At 42.8% G+C, this 20397-nt stretch overlaps 1 protein-coding gene across 2 annotated transcripts in view; it reads left to right on the forward strand.

Annotated features, from left to right (window-relative positions):
* The window catches only part of WISP1 (WNT1 inducible signaling pathway protein 1), a 35578-nt gene extending 15437 nt beyond the window's left edge, over positions 1-20141 (forward strand). Inside the window, exons 3-7 of one of the 2 annotated variants that reach the window (XM_019470671.1) lie at positions 599-652; positions 12906-13185; positions 16982-17239; positions 19044-19237; positions 19773-20141. In XM_019470671.1, coding sequence (XP_019326216.1) covers positions 599-652; positions 12906-13185; positions 16982-17239; positions 19044-19237; positions 19773-20072 — 1086 coding nt within the window. In that variant the 3' untranslated portion in view covers positions 20073-20141. The remainder of the gene's footprint in view (positions 1-598; positions 653-12905; positions 13186-16981; positions 17240-19043; positions 19238-19772) is intronic. The other variant, XM_009273976.1, reaches the window with a different exon arrangement.
* Positions 20142-20397: the final 256 nt, after the last annotated feature.

The following is a 20397-nucleotide window of genomic DNA, read 5'->3' on the forward strand; positions in this document are numbered from 1 at the left end:
TCTCCAGCTATGTTTCTAGATAAACAAAAGTGAATATGTCTTGTGAGAGGGCTTTCTTCTTTCTTGCCTTTTCTGGGGGAAAGATGATCAGATATCCTCTTGGTTGTGTAAGAACTGAGTAGCTTCTATATTCACTGAGAAGAAGAAAGTTCTTTTTCTGCCTTTAAGGGGATGAATTGACCCTCAAATGGCTGTGAACTCCAAAACTTTGCCCTCCTGATGGACATGTCTTGAAAGCAGCATATTTTTTCCTTTCTTAAGAAAGAAGTGGAGATTGGTTTGTTGGTTGGTTGGTTGGGCCTGTAGCTCAGGTGAAGTTAATGACAGCATTTAGAAAATTAATAATAATGTAAAAACACTTCATGGTTTTCCATGTCTTATTAGATGCCCTCTTTGGAATTGCTTTATTATTTTTTCATTTGACTGAAAGCAGTGATGGTGGTGATTTCTAACATGATCCCCAGATAGGTTAGAGTCTTTTACGAAGAGACTCTTACATTTATCTCAGATTGGTGCCAGCTTTAAGGGATTAGTTTCATACTAGATGGCATTCAGTTTCTGGACTTCCAATGTCCTTTTGCATATCCCTTAGGCTCAGGTACTGTACGGCACTGCGCACCTGACTACCACTGAGATTGAGCTGAGGAGCTGGGTAAGAATATCACTAGATCTCAGTTTCCCAGATGTCAAAGAAAGAGGATGCTTCATTCACCTTTCTCCTTTTGGTAGACTATAAACTATTTGGGCAGGCTTGTCTCTTGTAACAGATCATAAAAAACTCAGCCCACGAGTGTCCTGGATCTGGTACATCCAACGATGAGTACATTGAGTGTACTCAATTTACAGTCTCCTCCTTTCTGCTCACAAAACCTGTACTCCAATCTACTTCAGGGTCTTGACTATCATCTAGAAAAGTTAACAAGTTCCAGATTTGTTTACTGGTTTCTTCCATCCTCATAGCTTTAGCTCCATGATCTCCAATATCATTTGTGTGAAGGGTCTTTGTATACATGTTTTGGCAAGTAATGTCTCTGCTCCACATGTTGAGTTAGTAAATTCCTTCAGTTAGGCTGGGCTTGTTCCAGGGGTTTGGGGCAGATAAGCTCAGCAAAGGTTGGGAAAAGGAGGCCTCTAGCTAATCACCACACTCCTGCTAAATGATCTCACCATAAATTTGGCAAGGTCATTTGTGCTGATCTCGCTTTAACTTCTAACATGAGCTTACAGCAATTCATCATTTCTCTAGCTTATGGGTCACCATGTTTCTGGCTTGCTGTCTATGTGGTGTGCATGGGCGCAGACTCCCATCTAGCCATGTTCTGTACATCTGAACTCATCCAGAGCTTGCAGCTACATTTCTATTGAATTTACTGGTTTTATTTAAAAGTCTTTATTCTTTTTTTTGTGTTCTTGTTCTGTGGATTTTTCCTTTTTGAGTCAGAAGAAAAAATGCTCAGAACTGTGTGCTTAGCATTCTGCTGCTTGCTCCTCTTTTTAGACATCAGATATCACTGTTGCAAAGGACTTCAGATTTCCTTTTTGAGATCCTTTTCAGCACATTCTAAAACACATTGACAAAATGTCTAACTAAATATGTTGGGGGGGGATTTTAAGAGGCAGTTGTTTGACATTGGTATCCTGTGATACGGTTAAAAGCTTGATATCAGCTTTAGGAAGAAAACAGATTAGGAAGATAATGTGTCCCCAGGGAATTCAATACTTCATTTCCTTGAGGAAGTGATTTAAAGCAGCATCTGCTCTGTGCTGTGTATTGTTTTATACTTTCCTTCAGATCCCTGAACCTGAAGTAGATTATTTGGATATGCGTCTATTTCTGTGAATCAGTTTATAGCACTCAGAGAAATGTAATGGGAATATTTTCTAGGATTTTGAAAGAGGCAGAAGGGACATATAGTGAAGACAGAAAACTTGACTGTTGGAAGTAGCATAGGCTTTGGCGCTGTTTCTGTCCTGCTGCCGATGTGACGAGATGCCCATAGAGTTTGATGGGGGAGGAGGTAGAAGGTGTTCAGTTCCCTTTTCTGCTTTGTGACAACATGGGCACTCTGTTTATTTCATGTTCGTGGTTGTCCCCCCGCCCTGCCTTAACCATTTCACATGACTTGAACTTGCAGGGAGGTTTTGTGGTTTGTCTCCTGACTATGTGAGTCTCTTTTGCCTCTGCACCCTCAGTGTGCTAACAACACTCATTCGCTTCCCATATATTTTAGCACCCCTACAGTCCTCTTTTCAGAGATTTCCAGATGCCTGGCACTGGTTCAGAACATCAGTCCAACTCTTGCTGTCTGGATGCATCCCATCATCTTCAACTCCTGTTTCCCTTCCTTAATTTAAATACTACTGTTCCTAGCTCAATAAGTTTTTAGCACCATAAGTACTTCCTTTACCCCCCTGAGTTTTCTGCTGTCAGACTTTGCACACTGTGCACAGTCACTGATGAGGAGGGATGCAGCTCTTGCCATCTCCTGAGTCTTCCCTATATCTGTCCAAATTAGTGTAATCAAACCCACTTACCTAACAACTCCTAGATTTCAAAAAAAAAGTCTTATTTTCATATACAGAGGTTAAGGTTCCTTTACACTGCCGTAGCCTTATAAAAGAAAACTCAACTCTGTATTTGCATTTGCCATAACGTTATCAGTAAATCCATGTCATCTGTACCCATCATGGGAACTTGTTTTCCACTCTCTGGTACATCGTGTGTTCATTTCTACCTGCATGCAGCGAGCACTGATGATTTAGTAGACTCTTGCACAGAGGTTTCTGGGTATGGGAAGTTCAGTGCAATAAGCATCGGTCTGTGATCTTTGGAAGTTTATGTGTTTATTCTCAGGGGATCTCACGGTGGGTGATATCAGCTGATTCTTTCACAATACAGATGTGAAAGTATACAAGGCCTCCAAATGTAGTGATATTATTATACGTGATGAACAAGGGTCAGTGGGGTTTCTGGAGGCTGTGAGGGAAGTCCTGCATCTCTCATCCTGCACTTAATCACTTGTTCCCATTCTCTGTGGTTTGAATGGGACTTGATCTTGGTTGAGGGAGATTTTATCCAGCCGTGAATTCTCCAGGTTCTTCCTCTTGCCACCTTCCTGGTAATACTTTCTCCCCTTTTGGACCAAAATTTCTCCTCTAATGTCCTCTCATCATTTGTGAACTCTGTATACTGCCGCTCTGCTTTGGCACTTGGCGCAGGAATAAGTGTTGCAGTCCGGGAGAGAGAAAGAAGGGGCCACGTTTGATTGCTCCACATCCTCACTGCTGAAGCAGAGAAGCTGTCCCTATGCCCTCAGGCTGACTCTGTAGTGGGAAGTGAAAGAGAGGATGGAGCCAGAAGCACAGTAGAGCTAAGCTGGGCCATGCAGAGTGGTGGAGACCAAGGCGCAAGACTTGCCCTTGCAAGCACAACACAGCAATCACATGGATGGGGTTTGGCATTGCTGGTACTTAGAATTGCAGTATTACCATTATTCTTTTCCACTGCTCAGTGTAAGATCCAACCTGACTATACCCCTCTCCCACTCTGGGTTTTGGTGGTTTCCTGATTTGGTTTTCTAGAAACAGCCTCAGGCACTAGTCAGACTCTGGTTGAACATTTGGATTCCATGATTCTGTGAAGAAAAGCTGCTTTCCTCACAGAAGTATGGCCAGACTATACCCAGGTCAGATGACCAGGCTGTGGCAGATATTAATGAGGATGCCTTTGCCTCAAACGTACAAATGCTGCTTTACTGATCTCTCTGCGCACACAGAGCTAACTCACTTCAGATGCTACAAGAGACTTTTGCCATGATTTTGCCTGGCAAAGGGTAAGATAACATATAACATTTCAAGCTGGGTCCTAATGTTCTGCAACCAGACTGAATTAGCTTCAGGTCCTCCTAGAGTGTGCAAAGGTCTGGCATTTTCTGTTGGTCCTAAGGATGTTGCTGACCTATATGCCTTCCATCTGCATTCTCTGTCTAACAGATCTCACCAAATACTATAAACTACAGTTACCAAAATATGCCATGCCTGGCACAAAAATATCCTTTCACGATTTGACTTTTTACCTGGAAATGCTGCTGTTTATGCAGACAAGTTGTAGGCTCCATCTGTTTTTTACTTAACCACAGGGATGTAGCAATGCAGTCTTACTGCTCCTCTTTCATTGAGAGTCTGGAGGTGGCTTTGATATAATGATACAACACTATATTAAATGGCAGTTATGGGTTTTTTTGATGAATCCACACATGCCATGTGTTCCAAAGGGGCCATTAAAGTAGCAGTAACAGCAGCTTCTCTTTCCTTCTATTATCTTGAAATCTTCCAGCTATAAAGCCAGACTTCTGATACGTTTTCTGTTATCAGCTAAAATAATAATTAACTGCCAAATAGCGTTTTTGGCTGTGCTCATGATATGAGGGGATAGACCTGCAAAACAGAATTCTTTTTTCTGTATTAAATGAACAATTTAACAAAAAGATTAGTTTTTATTTCTCTGTGCCAGAACCAGACTTTAGGTGGCACAACACAGGACTGAACTGATGAAGATACCTTGTTGTTTTTTTTGGATTTATGGTCATATTCCATGTGCGATTTTGGCAAGGTATGCATTCACAGGCTGCCAGAAACGCTGGTTGTCAGTGCCCTCTGGAGGTCTTTAATCCAACAGCTGAGGATGGAGAATTCAGAGCCTCCCTGGGTGACCTGTCCCGATGCTGCACTGCTCTTCTACTGAAGAAGTTGCCTTCCTGGTGTTCAGACTAAACCTCCCCAACTACATTTTGTGGCTGCTGCCCATTAGCATACCCTCTGCTACCACTGAGAAGGGTGGACTGATACTAGATCACCTGTTAACCTCTTTGCCAGACTACCCAAGCCCAGCTCCCTCAGCATCTTGTCCTGGGTCATGACCTTAAGGTCTCTGACCATCTTGGTTGCCGTTCTCTGGACTGCCGATTCCTTGATATCCCATTTAAAGTGAGAGTTCAAAACTGTAGTCCAGGAATTGAATTAATCTATTAAGATATCACCAAGACCAGATTCTTTTCCATATTCTGTCTAAACAAACTATTAAACACTGGCAAAATGAGAGCAAGTAACTAGCCCTTAGTAAAGGAGGAAGACACTTTGACAGTTGGAAAATAAAATTATCAACTCAGAAAAGCAAAGCTAGGGGGAAATAGCAGTGGAAACTTGACATGGGAGGAAAATTGCTATTTAAAGGAAATAGGGATGCATAACTTCGTCAGTTCATCAGCAACTCTACAGAAGTACAGATATTAGGTCAGGCAAACTGTTTCAGATTTGAGAATTTAAATAACAGTAAAAAGTTGTTTTAAGTCAAAATGCTCTTCATTGGAACAGAAACAGAAAGTTGTTGATACTTAAAAATGCAGATTTCTATTTTTATTAGAAAAATCATGAAAACCAAGATGATTTTGAAAAATGCCATGAAATCGGTGCTATTCTTGCCATGGGAAAAAAAAATAAGTAAGTGGAGCTTCTTAATTTTACTTACTTTACTTTTTTGCCCAGCCTGGGACAGAGTGTCCCCAAGGGAGTAAGAGGACAGAAGGCATCTTCCTTTTGATTTCAAGGCCATGACTGAAAAATAGGAGATGAACAAATGCAGAACATGGCTAATTGCAAAGTAAAACCTCTGCCAAAGCAGTCTGCTCTTGTCTGGCAGCTGGAACTGTGATACTGCTTTTGTTACCCAGCTCGTGGCCCATATGTCAACATCTTGTTCTGTACAGTTTTAGGATGGTTTGTAACCCTATGACCTTGGATGGTCCAAATGCACTTTCCACTTTCCTAAAATTGAAGTCTGTCTGCTTGTCCCTTCTGGAGACTTTTCTTATTGCTCCTCCAGATGTTCCCTGTTACTTTTCAAACTCTAGTTCAAGCTAGTTTCACTTCACTAGCTGCACAAACTGAACATGTGCAGTGCAAGACATTAAAATGTTCTTAGAGCACATAAACTATGCTGTTTAATATCCCGATTAGTGGAGTCTGTGGTGGCAGTGTCAATTTGTTAATGATGTCCAAACATTTTTAGGTCACCCTATTCTAAGCAAGCGCTACTCTTACTGGGACAACACTTATGAAACATCAGGTTGCTTTCTAACAGGGAGGTTCTTTCCTTCTGAGCACTCCATGGAAAAATGTGAAGAAAATGTCAGGCCACACTGAGTTTGCCAGTATAAGCAAGATTTTGGCAAAGAGGTAAATGTATGTAATCTTTACTCTGTAATTATCTAAACTGAGTAAGAAAAGACTATTCCAAACATCTGCCGCATTCTTCCCACAGATAGATTTCCCAAAATAAAGTTATGGGAAGTTGATTGTTCATCACTCATAGATCCACAGAAATATTAATGGTTGACTCACTGTGGATATTTTATTTTCTTAGGTTATTGAATGTTATGCTTCATGCAGAACGTTCCTTTCTGCTCAGCCTACAGTGCACAACAAGAATAAATCCAGCTGGCACCTCACATCTATGAAACTGTCTTATATTTTCTGGATTTAGAGTCTGTTATTTTACAATAGATTCTGGAGATTTCATGTCTGGGATCAATTTTAATGAGGTATCTAGAAGCTCATGTGTGCTCTGGGGAAGCTAGGCCCCGAATAATCGTATTTTCCTCTTACCATTATATGTCCTGCAGAATCTGATTTATATCTCTGTCCTGATGCTACCTCACTTGTTACTAGTATTACCTTGTGACAGTTTATGAGCATTCATGGGGACTTAGGGATTTGTAGCAAGAGTATAACAGCGAGGAAGTCCTGATGGTACTGTGATTACTGCTGATCTTGCTGTAAAAAGAACTGGCTTTTTGTCGACCCATCTGTTTTTGGGTGTAATAATAATGCAAATATTCAGCAATATTCAGCTCAGGAGTTCCAACTGAGCAAGACCAAGGAACAAATTTCTACCTTCAGGGCCTGGTTTAAGCCCACAGATGTAAGCCGGGTCCTGTTTTTCATTGCTAATGTGCCCATCTCTCTGACATGCATTATGACTTGCTAACCTCTGTTCTGGGATAAAACTAAGCAGTGTCTATGCTGGCCCAGAGATGCAAGTGAGGGATGGAATGGTATGTGGGTTTATTTAATAGATTATTTATATTTCATTTTGTCTTTTCGTTTTTACTTCTTTATTAAGCTCCAGACACTGTGATCCCCTTGGATCTGTGCTATGTCAGGTTAGCATTAGGAAGTTTTCAACACTGTGAATGTGGATGCGAGTCTCCTGGGGTGGCTTTTAAAATCGTTTTGGTTAATGGGAACATTTGGGTGGTACGTGGTGTTGGGAGTTGGCTCTACAGGCGTTTCTGCTTGTGCTGTCTAAATAGTTCAGCCAGTAGGTGGAACCAGGAGCAAGCAGATGTGTCATCTGGCAGGGAGACAGTACAAACGCACAACCCATTCCTGGGAGATGCATCCCTCGGTGTCCGCTTAAAGTTGTGTTTTTAACTTCAGTGTCCCTGTTTAGGACAGCCAAACTGCAAAATCTGGAGTTATTTCTAAACAGTGGCAGGCTGATGCTGTCAGGCCTTGGTGCGTGAACTGCCACTGGTAAGGATGTTTGGGTCAGCCTGCAAATCAGCTGATTTGGTCACATAGTAGTAAGGAGGGCATTTCAATAAAGATTTCCTCACTGACAGTTTTCTCCTGTGAATGTGTCAGAGACGGAGGACAAGGGATAATCCAGATCACGTGATATCCCTCCATCAATGACATCTGGCATTTGGTCAGAAAGGCAGTATCAGAAATGTAGGTTAAAAATATTCCTTTAATGTGTTCTATTGTGGGAAATTAAAAGGAGTCCACCCGATGGCATGTGCCCTGCAAAACACAGCTTGTGCAGCTAAGAGTGAGCTCAAAAGTCCTTTTAGAGCAAATTACCACCAAGGAGAAAACAGCAGGAGGTGATAAGGTACTATGGTTTGAGCAGATCTCTATCTGCCAACTTCTCATAACCATTTCCCCAGCTCGGCCAATAGCCAGAGGAATTGAATTCAGAAGTCACCGTCCTTTCTGGACTTTTTCCCAACAATAAACTGGAGGGGAAGAACATGGATAGCTTCTCCCTGCCTTCACCCAGCTCATCGTTATGAGAAAAATACTTGAAAGAAAAAGGCTTTAAGAGTAAGATCTTGCAGCACTGAAACAGTGAAATCAATACACATTAATATATTTTTAAACACCTGTAAAAACTGGAAGCAAAGGAATATATTGCAATGCATCTAGGGCTTTGCTGCTTAAAAGCAAAGCTGGAGGTTTCCTCGTGCATTATACAAAATTGCTGCTATATATCTGGCTGGCTTGCAATTTGGACTGTATACACTAATTTCGACACTGTAGCTTGGTCCCTCCAGTTTTGAAAACTAAAACAAACTTAAAATTACAGTATTTTCCAATAAATTGAAAATATACTTTGCCAGTAGGTAGAACATGCTGCTAAAATGCTGCTATCCATTTTGTATCTTTAAGACTTGGATAGTAAAACTCATGGCTATTAAAAATACTGAGTTTGTGGCCATGGCAGGCAGTGGGTCATTTTTTATTTTCTCCTCCTCTCCTCTTGAATGTGAACGCAGAAATTAGCTGGAAATTGTTGCTAGCGAAATACTATTCTCTGCAGATGCAAAAAGAAAGCCATTTTGGAGCTTGCCAAGCATAAATCAGGGGTGACTTTAATAGAGAGTTATCAGCCATGGCAGGGTGAGAAAGGCTTCATCTTGTTTTAATGACAATGGGCTTGTACCTGCAAAAGCAGTAAAATTAGAGCTCGTGAATAACTTGTGATGGAATGTTTTCTCCTTAGCATCCAAGATAACAAACCTGCAGACCCCAAGATTGAAGAGTAATTATACAAAACAAGTTAGTTACCAGTACCTGGAAAAATTAATGTCCTAGCAGGCACATTCTTTTATCTTTCTGATATTTTAAAATAAACTTGTCAAATCCCCACCACTGTGCTTTTTGGTGTTAAGTTTCTCTTCACTCTCATTTTGGATTTCTTACAAAACCATTGTCCTCCTATACATTATATTGACCCTAAAGACATGATTCCTGAAATCTTAACTTACACGAGGGGTTTTTTTGGTTTGTTTGTTTGTTTGTTTCTAGTTAAGGATGGCCATTGATGAAGGCCATTACACTGTGATTTCCTGTTGATAGCACCTGTGGAAAGAGTTGTTTTCATTGTGGTATTTATAAAGCATTATTCATGATGTGTAAACCATCATACCTATTAATAAGAAAGTGTCTATATCCCAAAATGTTCTGGGACAATGAAGTAGTAGGGCTGAATGACTTTTCCAAAGGGATTTAGATATTCCAGTGATGACAGCTGACCATGGAAAAGGAAAAGCCAAGAATTTTATAAATCTACAGGATTGTTTCTCCCATAGCAAAGCTCTGAGGGACTTAGAAGGGGAGAGGAGGAGGGCCTGGAAGCTGTACAGGTTGTGCACTTGTTCTAGTGTCCAGTGGATAACAGTTTCCAAAGGTTGGGTTTTGGTTGGGTGGCGATGGAGCCTAGGACATGATGCTGCTTTCGTATCTCCCTGCCTTCCCTATTTGTAAAATAAGGGAGTCACAGTATTTTGACGCCTGTCCACACTGGTTATTTGAAGATGCTCATGTAGCCCACACTAAGTGTCCTTCCTATGGCTTACTCAGCCATACCACTGGACGTTTCAGCTGGCAAGTCCAACTACAACAGCTAGTGACTATAAGTACACTTGAAAATCTTCGCTGGCCAGCCCAGGCTTTAGACCTAGAGGAAGGGCTGTTAAATAATTTACTCTAAATTCCTGTCTACCACAAGCCACCGAATGGCTCCCAGCTACCCAGTCCTTTACAAGAATTCACATATTAACTAAAACCATGGGACTAGCAGAGTTCCTCTTTGCTACGTGTGTTGATTCACAGATACTTTCATATCTACACAGGGTAGAAGCTGTTTGCTTGCTCATGTTGACAATAGAAACAAGGGACTGTGAAGGGATTTACTTACAGGGTTGGGCCATAGCAATGGGCTCTTTAAATAGCTGTGTGACTTTTATCTGTGTTTCTGGATTTGATTATTAAGCACTTTTTTAATGATCAGCAACAAAGTAAATAGGTTTATTGCACTTGAAGAGACCTCTCTTCTCAAGTGACAGATTATTGCACCTACTCAAATTATTGTGAGTGGAATGAAAAATACTACTATTAAAAGGCCAGGGCTTTTCATTGATCTGAATGTTCCTCTTTTAACAACTTTGGCAGTACCAAGGAGCCTTAAAGTGGGAGTAAATTATATTGGTATGTTTTAGTTTAAACACGAGTCTAAATGTGATTTTAAGCCAACTTTAAGGCCAACTGTTTGTAAAGGGGGCCTTAATGGAATTGGGAATTATGCCCAGAGCAAACACATTGCCTATTTGGCAGTGATTAGCAATGTGTTAACAATTTAGTGTTCTAAATACAGGGTACCTAATTACTAAGATACTTAAATACACCTTCAGATACAGCAGTAGCAGGTTTAGAAATGTACTTTAATAAAATTTGAGTCTGCTAGCAAGGAAGCTGTAGAAGACAGTAAAAGGGCTTTGCAGAGGTATCCTGCTCATCGGCTGGGGGGGGGGGCGGCTGTGGGATCACAATTCTTGGGGATGCTTTTCCCCACAAAGCCTTGGGTTGGGGCATTTTGTTCATGGAGAGGTAGTGGAAAGCCTTTTGTTTGAGACATCTGCAACTGTAAAGAGGACAAAACACCGGGGAATATATAGTACAGTACAAGGTAACCAGGAATGGATGGGATTACCTTAGTGATTTCTAGACCTTGACTTTCCTTGTCTGAACTTTGTAGGGTTGCACGCTTATTGTTTGCAGCCCTCACATTTTGTCATCAGACAGGGCTTCTGGACCACGTGTGCCCAAGCAAGGTCATGTTCTGGTTGCTGTTGATATCCTGTAAATAACCCCATTTGTTTCTGTGCCTGAGCTACTGTGTCCTGCTTGACCCCCATGTGTAGCTCAGATTTTCTGTGCAGCGATCCTGGTAGAAAAGGCACATCTTTGCTTTGTCACTGGGCTGGTTTGCGTCCTTCCTGCACCACAAGCATGGCTGGTGTGTTAAACGTCATCCAGAGTTTGCTCTGCAGGGACTGGAGAGTACAGAAGGCAATGAACCTCTGCCCTCTGTGGGTTTTGCTATGAGCTAAGGTACCCCAGCACTCCATTATCTCAGTAATAGTGACCTGAATGTGTCTACTGGAGTAGCCTCACTGCCTTACATGAAATCCCTTTTCTACCTTGATTTACCTTGATCAGATTTTTTATCTGATTATCAGTTTTTTAATTAAATTGCAGTTTTGTTTTTTTCTTATTTGCCAAGGCAATGGAGATCAGGAAATGGAAACCTGGCAGTATCTTCCCCATAAAAGTTTTCCTTCCTTGCTCACCATGCTGGCAAATATTTGTGCACGACTAATGGGAGAAATATTAACATTATGAAGCTTCATTTACACTCATCGGACTTAGAGGTCCCACAGTGACTCCCTGTAGGACAAAAGCATGTGCCAAAAGGCGTAAGTGGAAAATTACTGCAGAAATATCCCAATTGTTTGCCTGTGTCAAACGGCAACATCATAGGAACTACAGTGTGAGACCTGGAAGAGTCTATCACAGACAGACCTAAGAGCCTCATGACTACTTTAGGATTCACAGAGAGCATTTCTGCTGAATATGGTAGTCTGGACACTGCAAAGGATGGATAAGGGTGTTTGTCAGAGTGCTTAGAGGGAATGTGTGACTTTTTTTTTATTATTATTTTTTAATTTTTTTAAAATGTTATAGCTATAGTGTGGCTTCATTGCTTAGGACTGGGACTCTGTCAGGGAGCTGAACTGCATGTGTGTAGTGTTATAGGGGTGGAGACAAGCAAAACATTTTTCAAACAGAGGTGGGTGAACTTGTGCATCAAGACATTCACAGACAGTTAGGCAGATTTTGGTTTCAGAGGTTATCTTTTCCTGTCTCTAATCTCATCTCTATTCAAGTCAAAGGGCTGGCATATTGTAAGGCAGCAGCTGTTGTGGTATTAGTGGTATTGCAAGAAGAGCTGAAATGGCCAAGACACCCTCAGGAGGTCCGTGATGGAGTGCTAGGCTTGTGGGTTTCAGGTCATCCTCACAACGCAGAGGTTCATGACTGGGTGTCTGTGAGAGTGGTGGGCTCACAGGCCTGCTCCAGGTCCCCTTGTGGATTTATGGGATCCCGTGTTTTGGTTGCAAAACCCACACAAATGTGGATAAACCTGAGGAAGATGAGGCCAAACAGTGCCACAGGCCACATGCTTTCATATTGTAACATGATGAGCTTCATTTTGCTTGGTCACCTGAAGAACAGCTGCTGTTGCCTGAGGAAGCCTTTGAGTAGCCAAGAGGCCCTAGAGCCATGTCTCAGTGAACAGGCACAACAGCTACGGGGTGGCGCAATCCTCTGCCAGCGCCAAGCACCACAGGGTGACAGAGACTGGAGACATGTCACACCTTCTTCTCATGTATCAGAGGGGTCTTGACATGTGTGCCTGTGTTCCTACATGGAGAGAGACCTCTCTTCAGAGAGGAGAGGTCTGGAAAAGGCTGAGTACCAGCAGACTGGGGCTGTGCGGTCTGGGTGCTAGTCCAAGCTGCAGAGCATTTGCCCTCAGCTGGTATCTGAAGGGGTTTACAAGAGAGCAGTGACTGCTCTCTTTCCATGGCTTTTTGACATTAATTCTTTGTTTTTTTGGTTAAAAACCTGAGGGGATTTTTACTGAGGACTAATCACCACAGGGTTCACAGCCCCCTTTTCTCTGGAATGCTCTCCAAGCTGTGTTTCTTTGTTTGTAGGCCATTGCCCAGACCTCCATCACCATGACCCCCACCATCCCTGCCGCGACAGAGGCCTACACGCGGACTCAGTACTGTAAGTGGCCGTGCGAGTGTCCGAAGTCCCCACCTCGGTGCTCGGTAGGCGTCAGCCTGGTCACAGACGGCTGCGACTGCTGCAAGATGTGTGCCAAGCAGCGTGGAGAAAGTTGCACTGAGGCCGACACCTGTGATTTCCACAGGGGCTTGTACTGTGACTACAGTGGAGACAGACCTAGGTACGAAATAGGAGTATGTGCACGTAAGTGATGTACATATATTTTTGACTTAGATATACATTGGCAGCTCCCCTCGGTCCAAGCAATGGCTGAGATTTATCTCATTAAAGACTTGACTGTATGCTTATGAACTCCATTCATCATCTTCCATTTCCTTATAGCTGTCTTCATTCTCAAGGCAGTTGGCTAGATGAGAAATGACATCTGAATTCTTGCTCTTTGAGTTGTCTGCAGCCAAAAGCAAGGAGCAACCAGCATTTGAAGGTCTTCAGATTTGCAAGTAGATGATTCTGTATTCCCCGTAACAGGAAGAGATGCTGTAGTGGGTTGGGGATGAAGGAAGGATAGGTATGCAGCTGGCTTTAAAGACAGGCAATATGGGCGTCTATATGAAAACCGTGACATTAAGGAGACACTTTTGGCTTATTCCCAATAGTGGATCCCTAGGAAGGATAGCATGTGGCATCCTGTCAAGAGGGTGAGGGATGAATCATCTCCTAGCAAAGTTTCGTGGTGGCAAATTGAGGTCTTAGTCTTACAGATACTTACAATGGTTTCAGTCACGTTAGCTGCCATGAAGTGGAAGGATTTCTTCTTGCCTGTCATAATAACCTCTTGGTGGGATAATTCATGACTGGAATGTTTTTGTTCAAGAAGAAGAGGAAAAAGAAATGAGGTAGTGTTTTGTGTGTCAAGGATACATTCACTTGTTCTGAGATCCAGAACATTGGGGGAATCTGATCTGCTCATAAATGTCATAAATGACTGAAAATCATTACTCTGGGCATGATTAAAAGGGAAAGGATCATGAGTACAACCACACAGACAGCTGCTCAGAATGGATGCTGACTGTTTAGCAAGTTATTAGAACATATTGGTTATGGCTTTAGATTCATAAACAGCAAAAAGCCATTTAGAGGGAGGGTCTTCTAGGCTGGAATATAACCATGAATAAGGTACTAATAGAAAAGGTAAAGGTGGAAGGAAAGCTGGAGGAGAGCTGATTGCGAGATGAATAGGTAGAATAACTGATCCACAGGAAAGAGAAAAGATTGCAAAGAGTGGGCTTCAATAAACTTAGAAAATCAGCATAAGTTTCACAAGGGGCAAGTCTGAGGAGTAAAGAGGTTCAGGGTAGCTGGCAGTTTCTCACAGAAAAGATACTAGGGGTTGCTGTTCCTCAGCAGAAGGAGGATGGAAAGTGTAGTAAGAAATGAACTTGGCTTTGCATTAGCTCAGCCACAAAAAACAAGCATGCAGAAAGTGCAGCCTAACCAGATTTTTGTAGGACATGGACAAAATAACAACAAGAAAAGGTATGTGCAAGGAGCCGTAAGCTTAAACAGTGATTTTTCGATTAGAAAAGATCCAAGGTTAAGAAAAGAGGATATGAGATTATTCAAATGTATTGTCTGGAGTGTGCGTGGAGCATTCATGGGATGTCTGTAAGAACAGGTTAGACAAACATCTGTCAAAAATGACATCATTAGAGCTGGCCCTGCGTTGGGAGAGAAAAACAATATGAATGTCGTCTCAAAGCTACCTAAGCCTTCCTAGGCCTCTTTAAAGACCTTCACGTTGCTTCGCATTTATTTATTTAAATGCTTGCTTTCTTAGTTGGATTTTTTTTGTTTTTTTGTAGTCCTTGCATACATCACGGGCATTCAGTATGCCTGTGGCAACAGCAATGTGATGTAGGAAGATTGAGCTCCAGCTTCCCCAGTGAGGTCTGGAAGGATTCCCAATCCAATGCACTTTCGCATGCCTACTACCATGACAAAATATCCCGTTATGTGACATTTATGGCTATATGGTGAGGGTCATTGTGGCATGCACAGCTGAGGGACATGAGAAGTAGGTCTTTCCATGGTTAGGAAGTGAAGCGGTTTGTCTCTGGCTGCCATAGAAAGCTGTGATCTTCCCCTTGCTTTCAGCATCCAGGTAGATGCACACGACAGGCTCTGCACACGACAGGATCTGCTGCATGGTCTTTCTCATGCACTGGGTCATATATAGGCTGCATCACTCCGCTCTGAGTACACCAGCTATTGCCCTGACCACAGGGTGAGTGAAGGCAAGAGCGGGACTCCTGTGCTGGGTGTTGGGGACTAACTGCTGTGAGGAATTTGCTTTGCAGCTGGATGCCAAAAGCTAGGTCTAGAGAATCCAGTGCATGCAGGACTACAGAAACAATATAATTCATGGAAAATAAAGATCCTGAAAGAGCTAGGAACTGGTGTTGGAATGGGGTGAAACTGTGGGAAATTCAGGCTGTATCTGGACTTGTATGCTGAGGTGTGTCTCAGGATCTGGTCACCCGGACATCAGATAGGAGCTTGCTGGGAGTCACTACAGCTCTCCTTTTGTTGTTGGCTTTTCTCTGCACTGAAGCAGGGACAGCAGGGTGCTGAGCACATGCCCAGGTGGGGAGGCAGGCGTTGTGCACGTGGCACCAGGAACTGGGAAGCGCTCCCAAATCGCCTGACTTTGATGCAGTATCAGAGTGGTTCTGCATGATGGCATTCAACAGCTCCTTTGTCTATGTTTGGGGATGTTCTCATGATGAACATCTTGAAGTATGAGACCTGCAGGAGGCTGAGTTAACACAGTCCAGGAGGGACATGCTGGTAGCAAAACACCAGGAAATACAGCATTTTCTTACGCTGTCATAATCCCTGTGCACACCTAGAAGTTTAACTGAATCCTCAGCTCTGGCTCCAGCACTGAGAGATGTCTCTTCAATACAAAGGCTGAAGCATTATCAAAATTGCAGCTGAGCATGAACTGGAGATCTGGATCTGTGCTTCAAATTCCAACAAGTCTCATTTTTGTGGAAAAGGAGGGATTTGAGTTTGATGTTTTCATTCAGCCCATTCTAAAAATAGGAAGCCTTTGCAGAATTTTAATCCAGCATTTCAATTTGTTTTGGCCCTGAAGCAGCCACATTACAGCTCCATTTCTGACCAGAGTTAAAACTTGAGCAACCTGATCGGTGCGTGCACACTGCCTCCGTGTGACCAGACAAGAAACTGGTTTGAATTTTCCATTAGAAGATTTCTGCCACTGGTTCCAAATAACTGTCCATAACTTTGAAACAAAAAAGTTGCTACTTTATACAACTTGTGTCTTATTTCCTGAATCAATGTGATTCCTGTTCACGGGCAAGCAAAAAGCTTGATTTTTTTTAAAATTTTATTTAAAAATATACATAAAATATTAATTTTCATGGCTTTATAATGTGTTACTGCATTTTCCAAGAGAACTGTTCTGTGATAAACTAAGTGGGATCTAGTTGCCTAAATATAGGAATCCAGTGCCATTTTAGATGCTCCTTTGCTACCTTGGCTATCCTCTTTCTTCTGCTTCAGATGGGTACAGGTGTTGTGAAGAGATGTGTCATATTTGCAGCTCCATGTAGTCCTCTCATATACCCCTGAAAACCTCAAATTTCACTCAATAGCTGTTTTAATTACTTTGATTACTCCTACTGCAAATAACTTCTACCAGCATGCCACGAAATGATTTTTTAAGTGAGCATTTGTGGACAGAAATTGTTTTATTTTCTAACTTCTTTTTTCTATGAAACATTAAAAGATTCATTTTTTGCTGTGATTCAGAATGAAAACAGTTTCCTAGATGGTGTGACCACATTTGGCTCAGCATCACATTGAATACATTGCCCCGCAGAACAGCCGTGTCCCCGCGTTGGCTCCGTTAGCCCAGGGAGCAGCTTGGTAAAGAAACACATCAGCGCTGTTTGTTGCCAGCATTATGTTAACGGTGCTCTGTGTGTCTTTCTCTCTTTTTCTTTCCTTTCAGAGATTGTTGGTGTAGGATGTGTCCTCAATGGAGTCAGGTATAAGAATGGGGACACATTTCAGCCCAACTGCAAATACAACTGCACGTGCATTAACGGGGCTGTGGGCTGTATTCCCATGTGCACAAACTCACGCCCTCCCCTTGTCTGGTGCCCAAACCCAAAGCTGATTAAGATGGCAGGGAAGTGCTGCGAGCAGTGGATTTGTGATGACTCCAAGAAAATCAGGAAGACGTCTCCACGCCACATCTCCTCTGCAGGTATGGTGGGAGTGAGGTGGACCTCTCCTTCATCATTGGGGAACTGAAGTCAGAGTCTCTTCAACAAAAGCATCAGCTTATACTGCTAGACCTGGCAGGCGTCTAGTCTTTGTGTGAACAAGGCACAGAGACTCCTATACAGCATGTAGTGAAGGACAGGACATGCAAACACCAGTGCTGTGCTTGAACTCCTTAGCAGCAATATGAGATTCATCAAACATGCTTGTGTGACAAAGACCCCTTTGAAGCATACATCTGCTGGCACTTTGAAGATGTCACAAGTCTTTTTTACTTTACCATTTTTTTTTCAGTCTGGGCCCTCTGGAAAACAGAATGGGCTCAGTTTAATTTGGGACTGAGGCTTTCTGCCTGGGTTATGTTGCTTTAGTAGTATGATTTTAAAGCCCCTGTACCTTAGTAGTCCCAGACTTACCTAACACCTTGAACACAGTTATTGTGGTGGAAGTTTCACTGCCAACTGGGCTAAATTGTCTTTGTGTCAGTATAGCTTTTTAGCAATTCTGGACTGATGACATTATTGAACTACCTATTTTATGTATCACATAAGGTATCTTCTTTCCTCACACTCACATTCATAGTGGGGATCATATAGCCCACTGCACAGAGGTGGTGCCATTTGCCTCAAACATGGTCCCAAATGCTTAAGATGGGCCCACCTTGCCATATATCTTAAATTTATCTTCATAACACCCTGTGATGCAATGTAGTGACATTAGCCACATTAGCCCCATTTTACAGACTATCTCACAAAAGCAGAGCTCAAGGAGACACAGGATGCTTGTTGTAAACCAGGATGTTGGTTCCTTGATGGCAAGGGTTTTTTTCCCAATCCTTGGTCTGTATTTTTGTTGCACAAAACAAAGCCTTAGTGTCCATTTTGTGGGTTAAAAACACCAGAGTTTAGCCCTCACTTCTGTCCCTGGTAGCTTTGAACTGTGAGATAGGTCCAAATTCGAAACATCTACTACTGAAATTGGCCTTATTTCTTCATGGCTTGTGTCCCAAAATGGGCATAACACAGGTTTCCTTGCCTGACTTTTTCTCTTACAAGTAGAAGTCTTGTAGAAGTGAGACTAGCATTTATTACATTTAATATAATAATTAATATAATAATAAATATAATAGTGAGCAAGCTCAATGCAGCAGAGTTTCTATCAGAGTTTTGCCTGTGGGCTGTACTGTGAGTTGCAGACCAGTGGGGACTTTGGCCAAGGCTGTGAGGGAACCTGAACTGGGGTTGTCGGCTGCATTCAAAACAAAGCCCACCTTTCTTCAAGTGGCTGCCAAGCTCCCTGAGAGCTATTCAAGCTGCTCTTCCTCCCAGTGAAAGGCTGTGGCTGCTTCCCAAGCCCCTCGGCCATCCAGCAAAGACTGTCAACCACTTTCTGCCACAGGGAATCAATTGAATGAGCTCAGAAATAAACCTTCATGGTGAGATCAGATCTCATCCCTTTTCTGCACCGGCTGGTGCAGGCTTCTGTAATTAAGTGTTTGTATTGTGGCAGCACCTGGGGGTCCCAGACAAGGACCCCCTTGTGCAAGGCTGCGAAGGGAAATAAAGAAAAGAGCCCTGGCCCCGAGAGCTCACAGCACTGGAGGGTCTGACACAAGTAGGTCAGCGGCAAAGGGGGTGGGATGAGGCGGTTTGCAGGAATGCTGAACCACTTCACTGTGATTTAATTATTTGGGTTAGTGGCCTGAATGTGTAATGAGCTGGGGAGAGGGTGTTTAATATGGAAAGCTGCCCTGGCTGAATAATGTGGGGTTAATCTGGTCTCTGCAGCATACGAGGGAGAGGACGAAGCCTGGCAGAAGAACTGCATCGTTCACACCTCATCCTGGAGTCCCTGCTCAAAGACCTGCGGGCTGGGCATCTCCACCAGGATTTCCAACGACAACGACCAGTGCCGGCTCCTGAAGGAAAGCCGCCTGTGCAACATGCGGCCCTGCGAGGTCGATATAACCACGCACATTAAGGTGGGGACTGTTTCTTCACGTGCCCCTTGAGCTTTGTCTGGACATGGGGTCAGCTTTTGTTTGGTAGTGTTCAGGCCTCTGAGGGCTGCACTTCTGATCTTGGAGGCTGTTAGAGAGTACATGTGGACTCACTGTGCTGCAGAGAGGTCAAAAATGTATGCTTCCTCTGCTTCCACACGCTGGTATGAAAACCTTCCCCTGAGAGCTTTAATTCCAGCCAAAAGGTCCTTGAAAGGAAAGGCAAGGCAAGTCCACTATACTCACTGCTGGTTCAGAGAGACCTGTGACTCGGTTAGCGGAAAAGTGATGGTGCACTACTGTCATGGCTATGAACGGTATTTTGCAAGTATCATACTTGCAGCTTCTGGCTTCGTATGTCTGAACGTGTAAATCTGTCACACCTTCTAGACCAGGGCTGTAAAATTCTTCCTAATAGCTTCGAAATCCTTTAAATATTAGGAAGAGTGTTTGCATGTCCTACCTGTGTCAGCAATTAATATTAACCTGTCTCTTTTTCTGTTCTTCTCTGATTTAGCCTGGAAAGAAGTGCTTGGCTGTCTACAGGGCCAATGAACCAATGAACTACACTATCTCAGGATGTGTGAGCAAAAGTCCATATAGACCCAAATATTGTGGTGTCTGCACAGACAACAGGTGCTGCACACCCTACAAGTCCAAGACTATTGAAGTGAGGTTTGAGTGCCCAGATGGAACTGAGTTTTCCTGGAAAATCATGTGGATCAACGCTTGTTTTTGCAACCTGAACTGCAAGAACCCCAATGACATCTTTGCTGACTTGGCTCATTACCACGATTACTCTGAGATCCCTAATTAAATTGGCTGAATGCTGGAATTGACCCATTGCTCTGATTTTACAGAGGTTTTAAAATAAAAGGAGAATCTTTCATCCACTGCCAACACACAATTTGTTTTTTCCTGAGTTAGGATGTTAAATCTCCTTGTTTTGCCACACTGGTTTTGGAGAGGCCTTGAACAAGCAGGGTTTTCAACTCTAATAGACCTCCATCCATTAACGACAGCCAGAAATTCCACTATGCACAGATTCCAGGACTTAAATGACAGTCCTGTTGGTACTGCTATTTATTAGGCCAGCAGTTTAATTGTCCAAAGGAAAAAATAGTACACTAGTATGACAGGAA

The sequence above is a fragment of the Aptenodytes forsteri genome, unplaced genomic scaffold, assembly GCF_000699145.1.
Source record: "Aptenodytes forsteri isolate BGI_AS27 unplaced genomic scaffold, ASM69914v1 Scaffold223, whole genome shotgun sequence".
NCBI classification, from domain to species: domain Eukaryota; kingdom Metazoa; phylum Chordata; class Aves; order Sphenisciformes; family Spheniscidae; genus Aptenodytes; species Aptenodytes forsteri.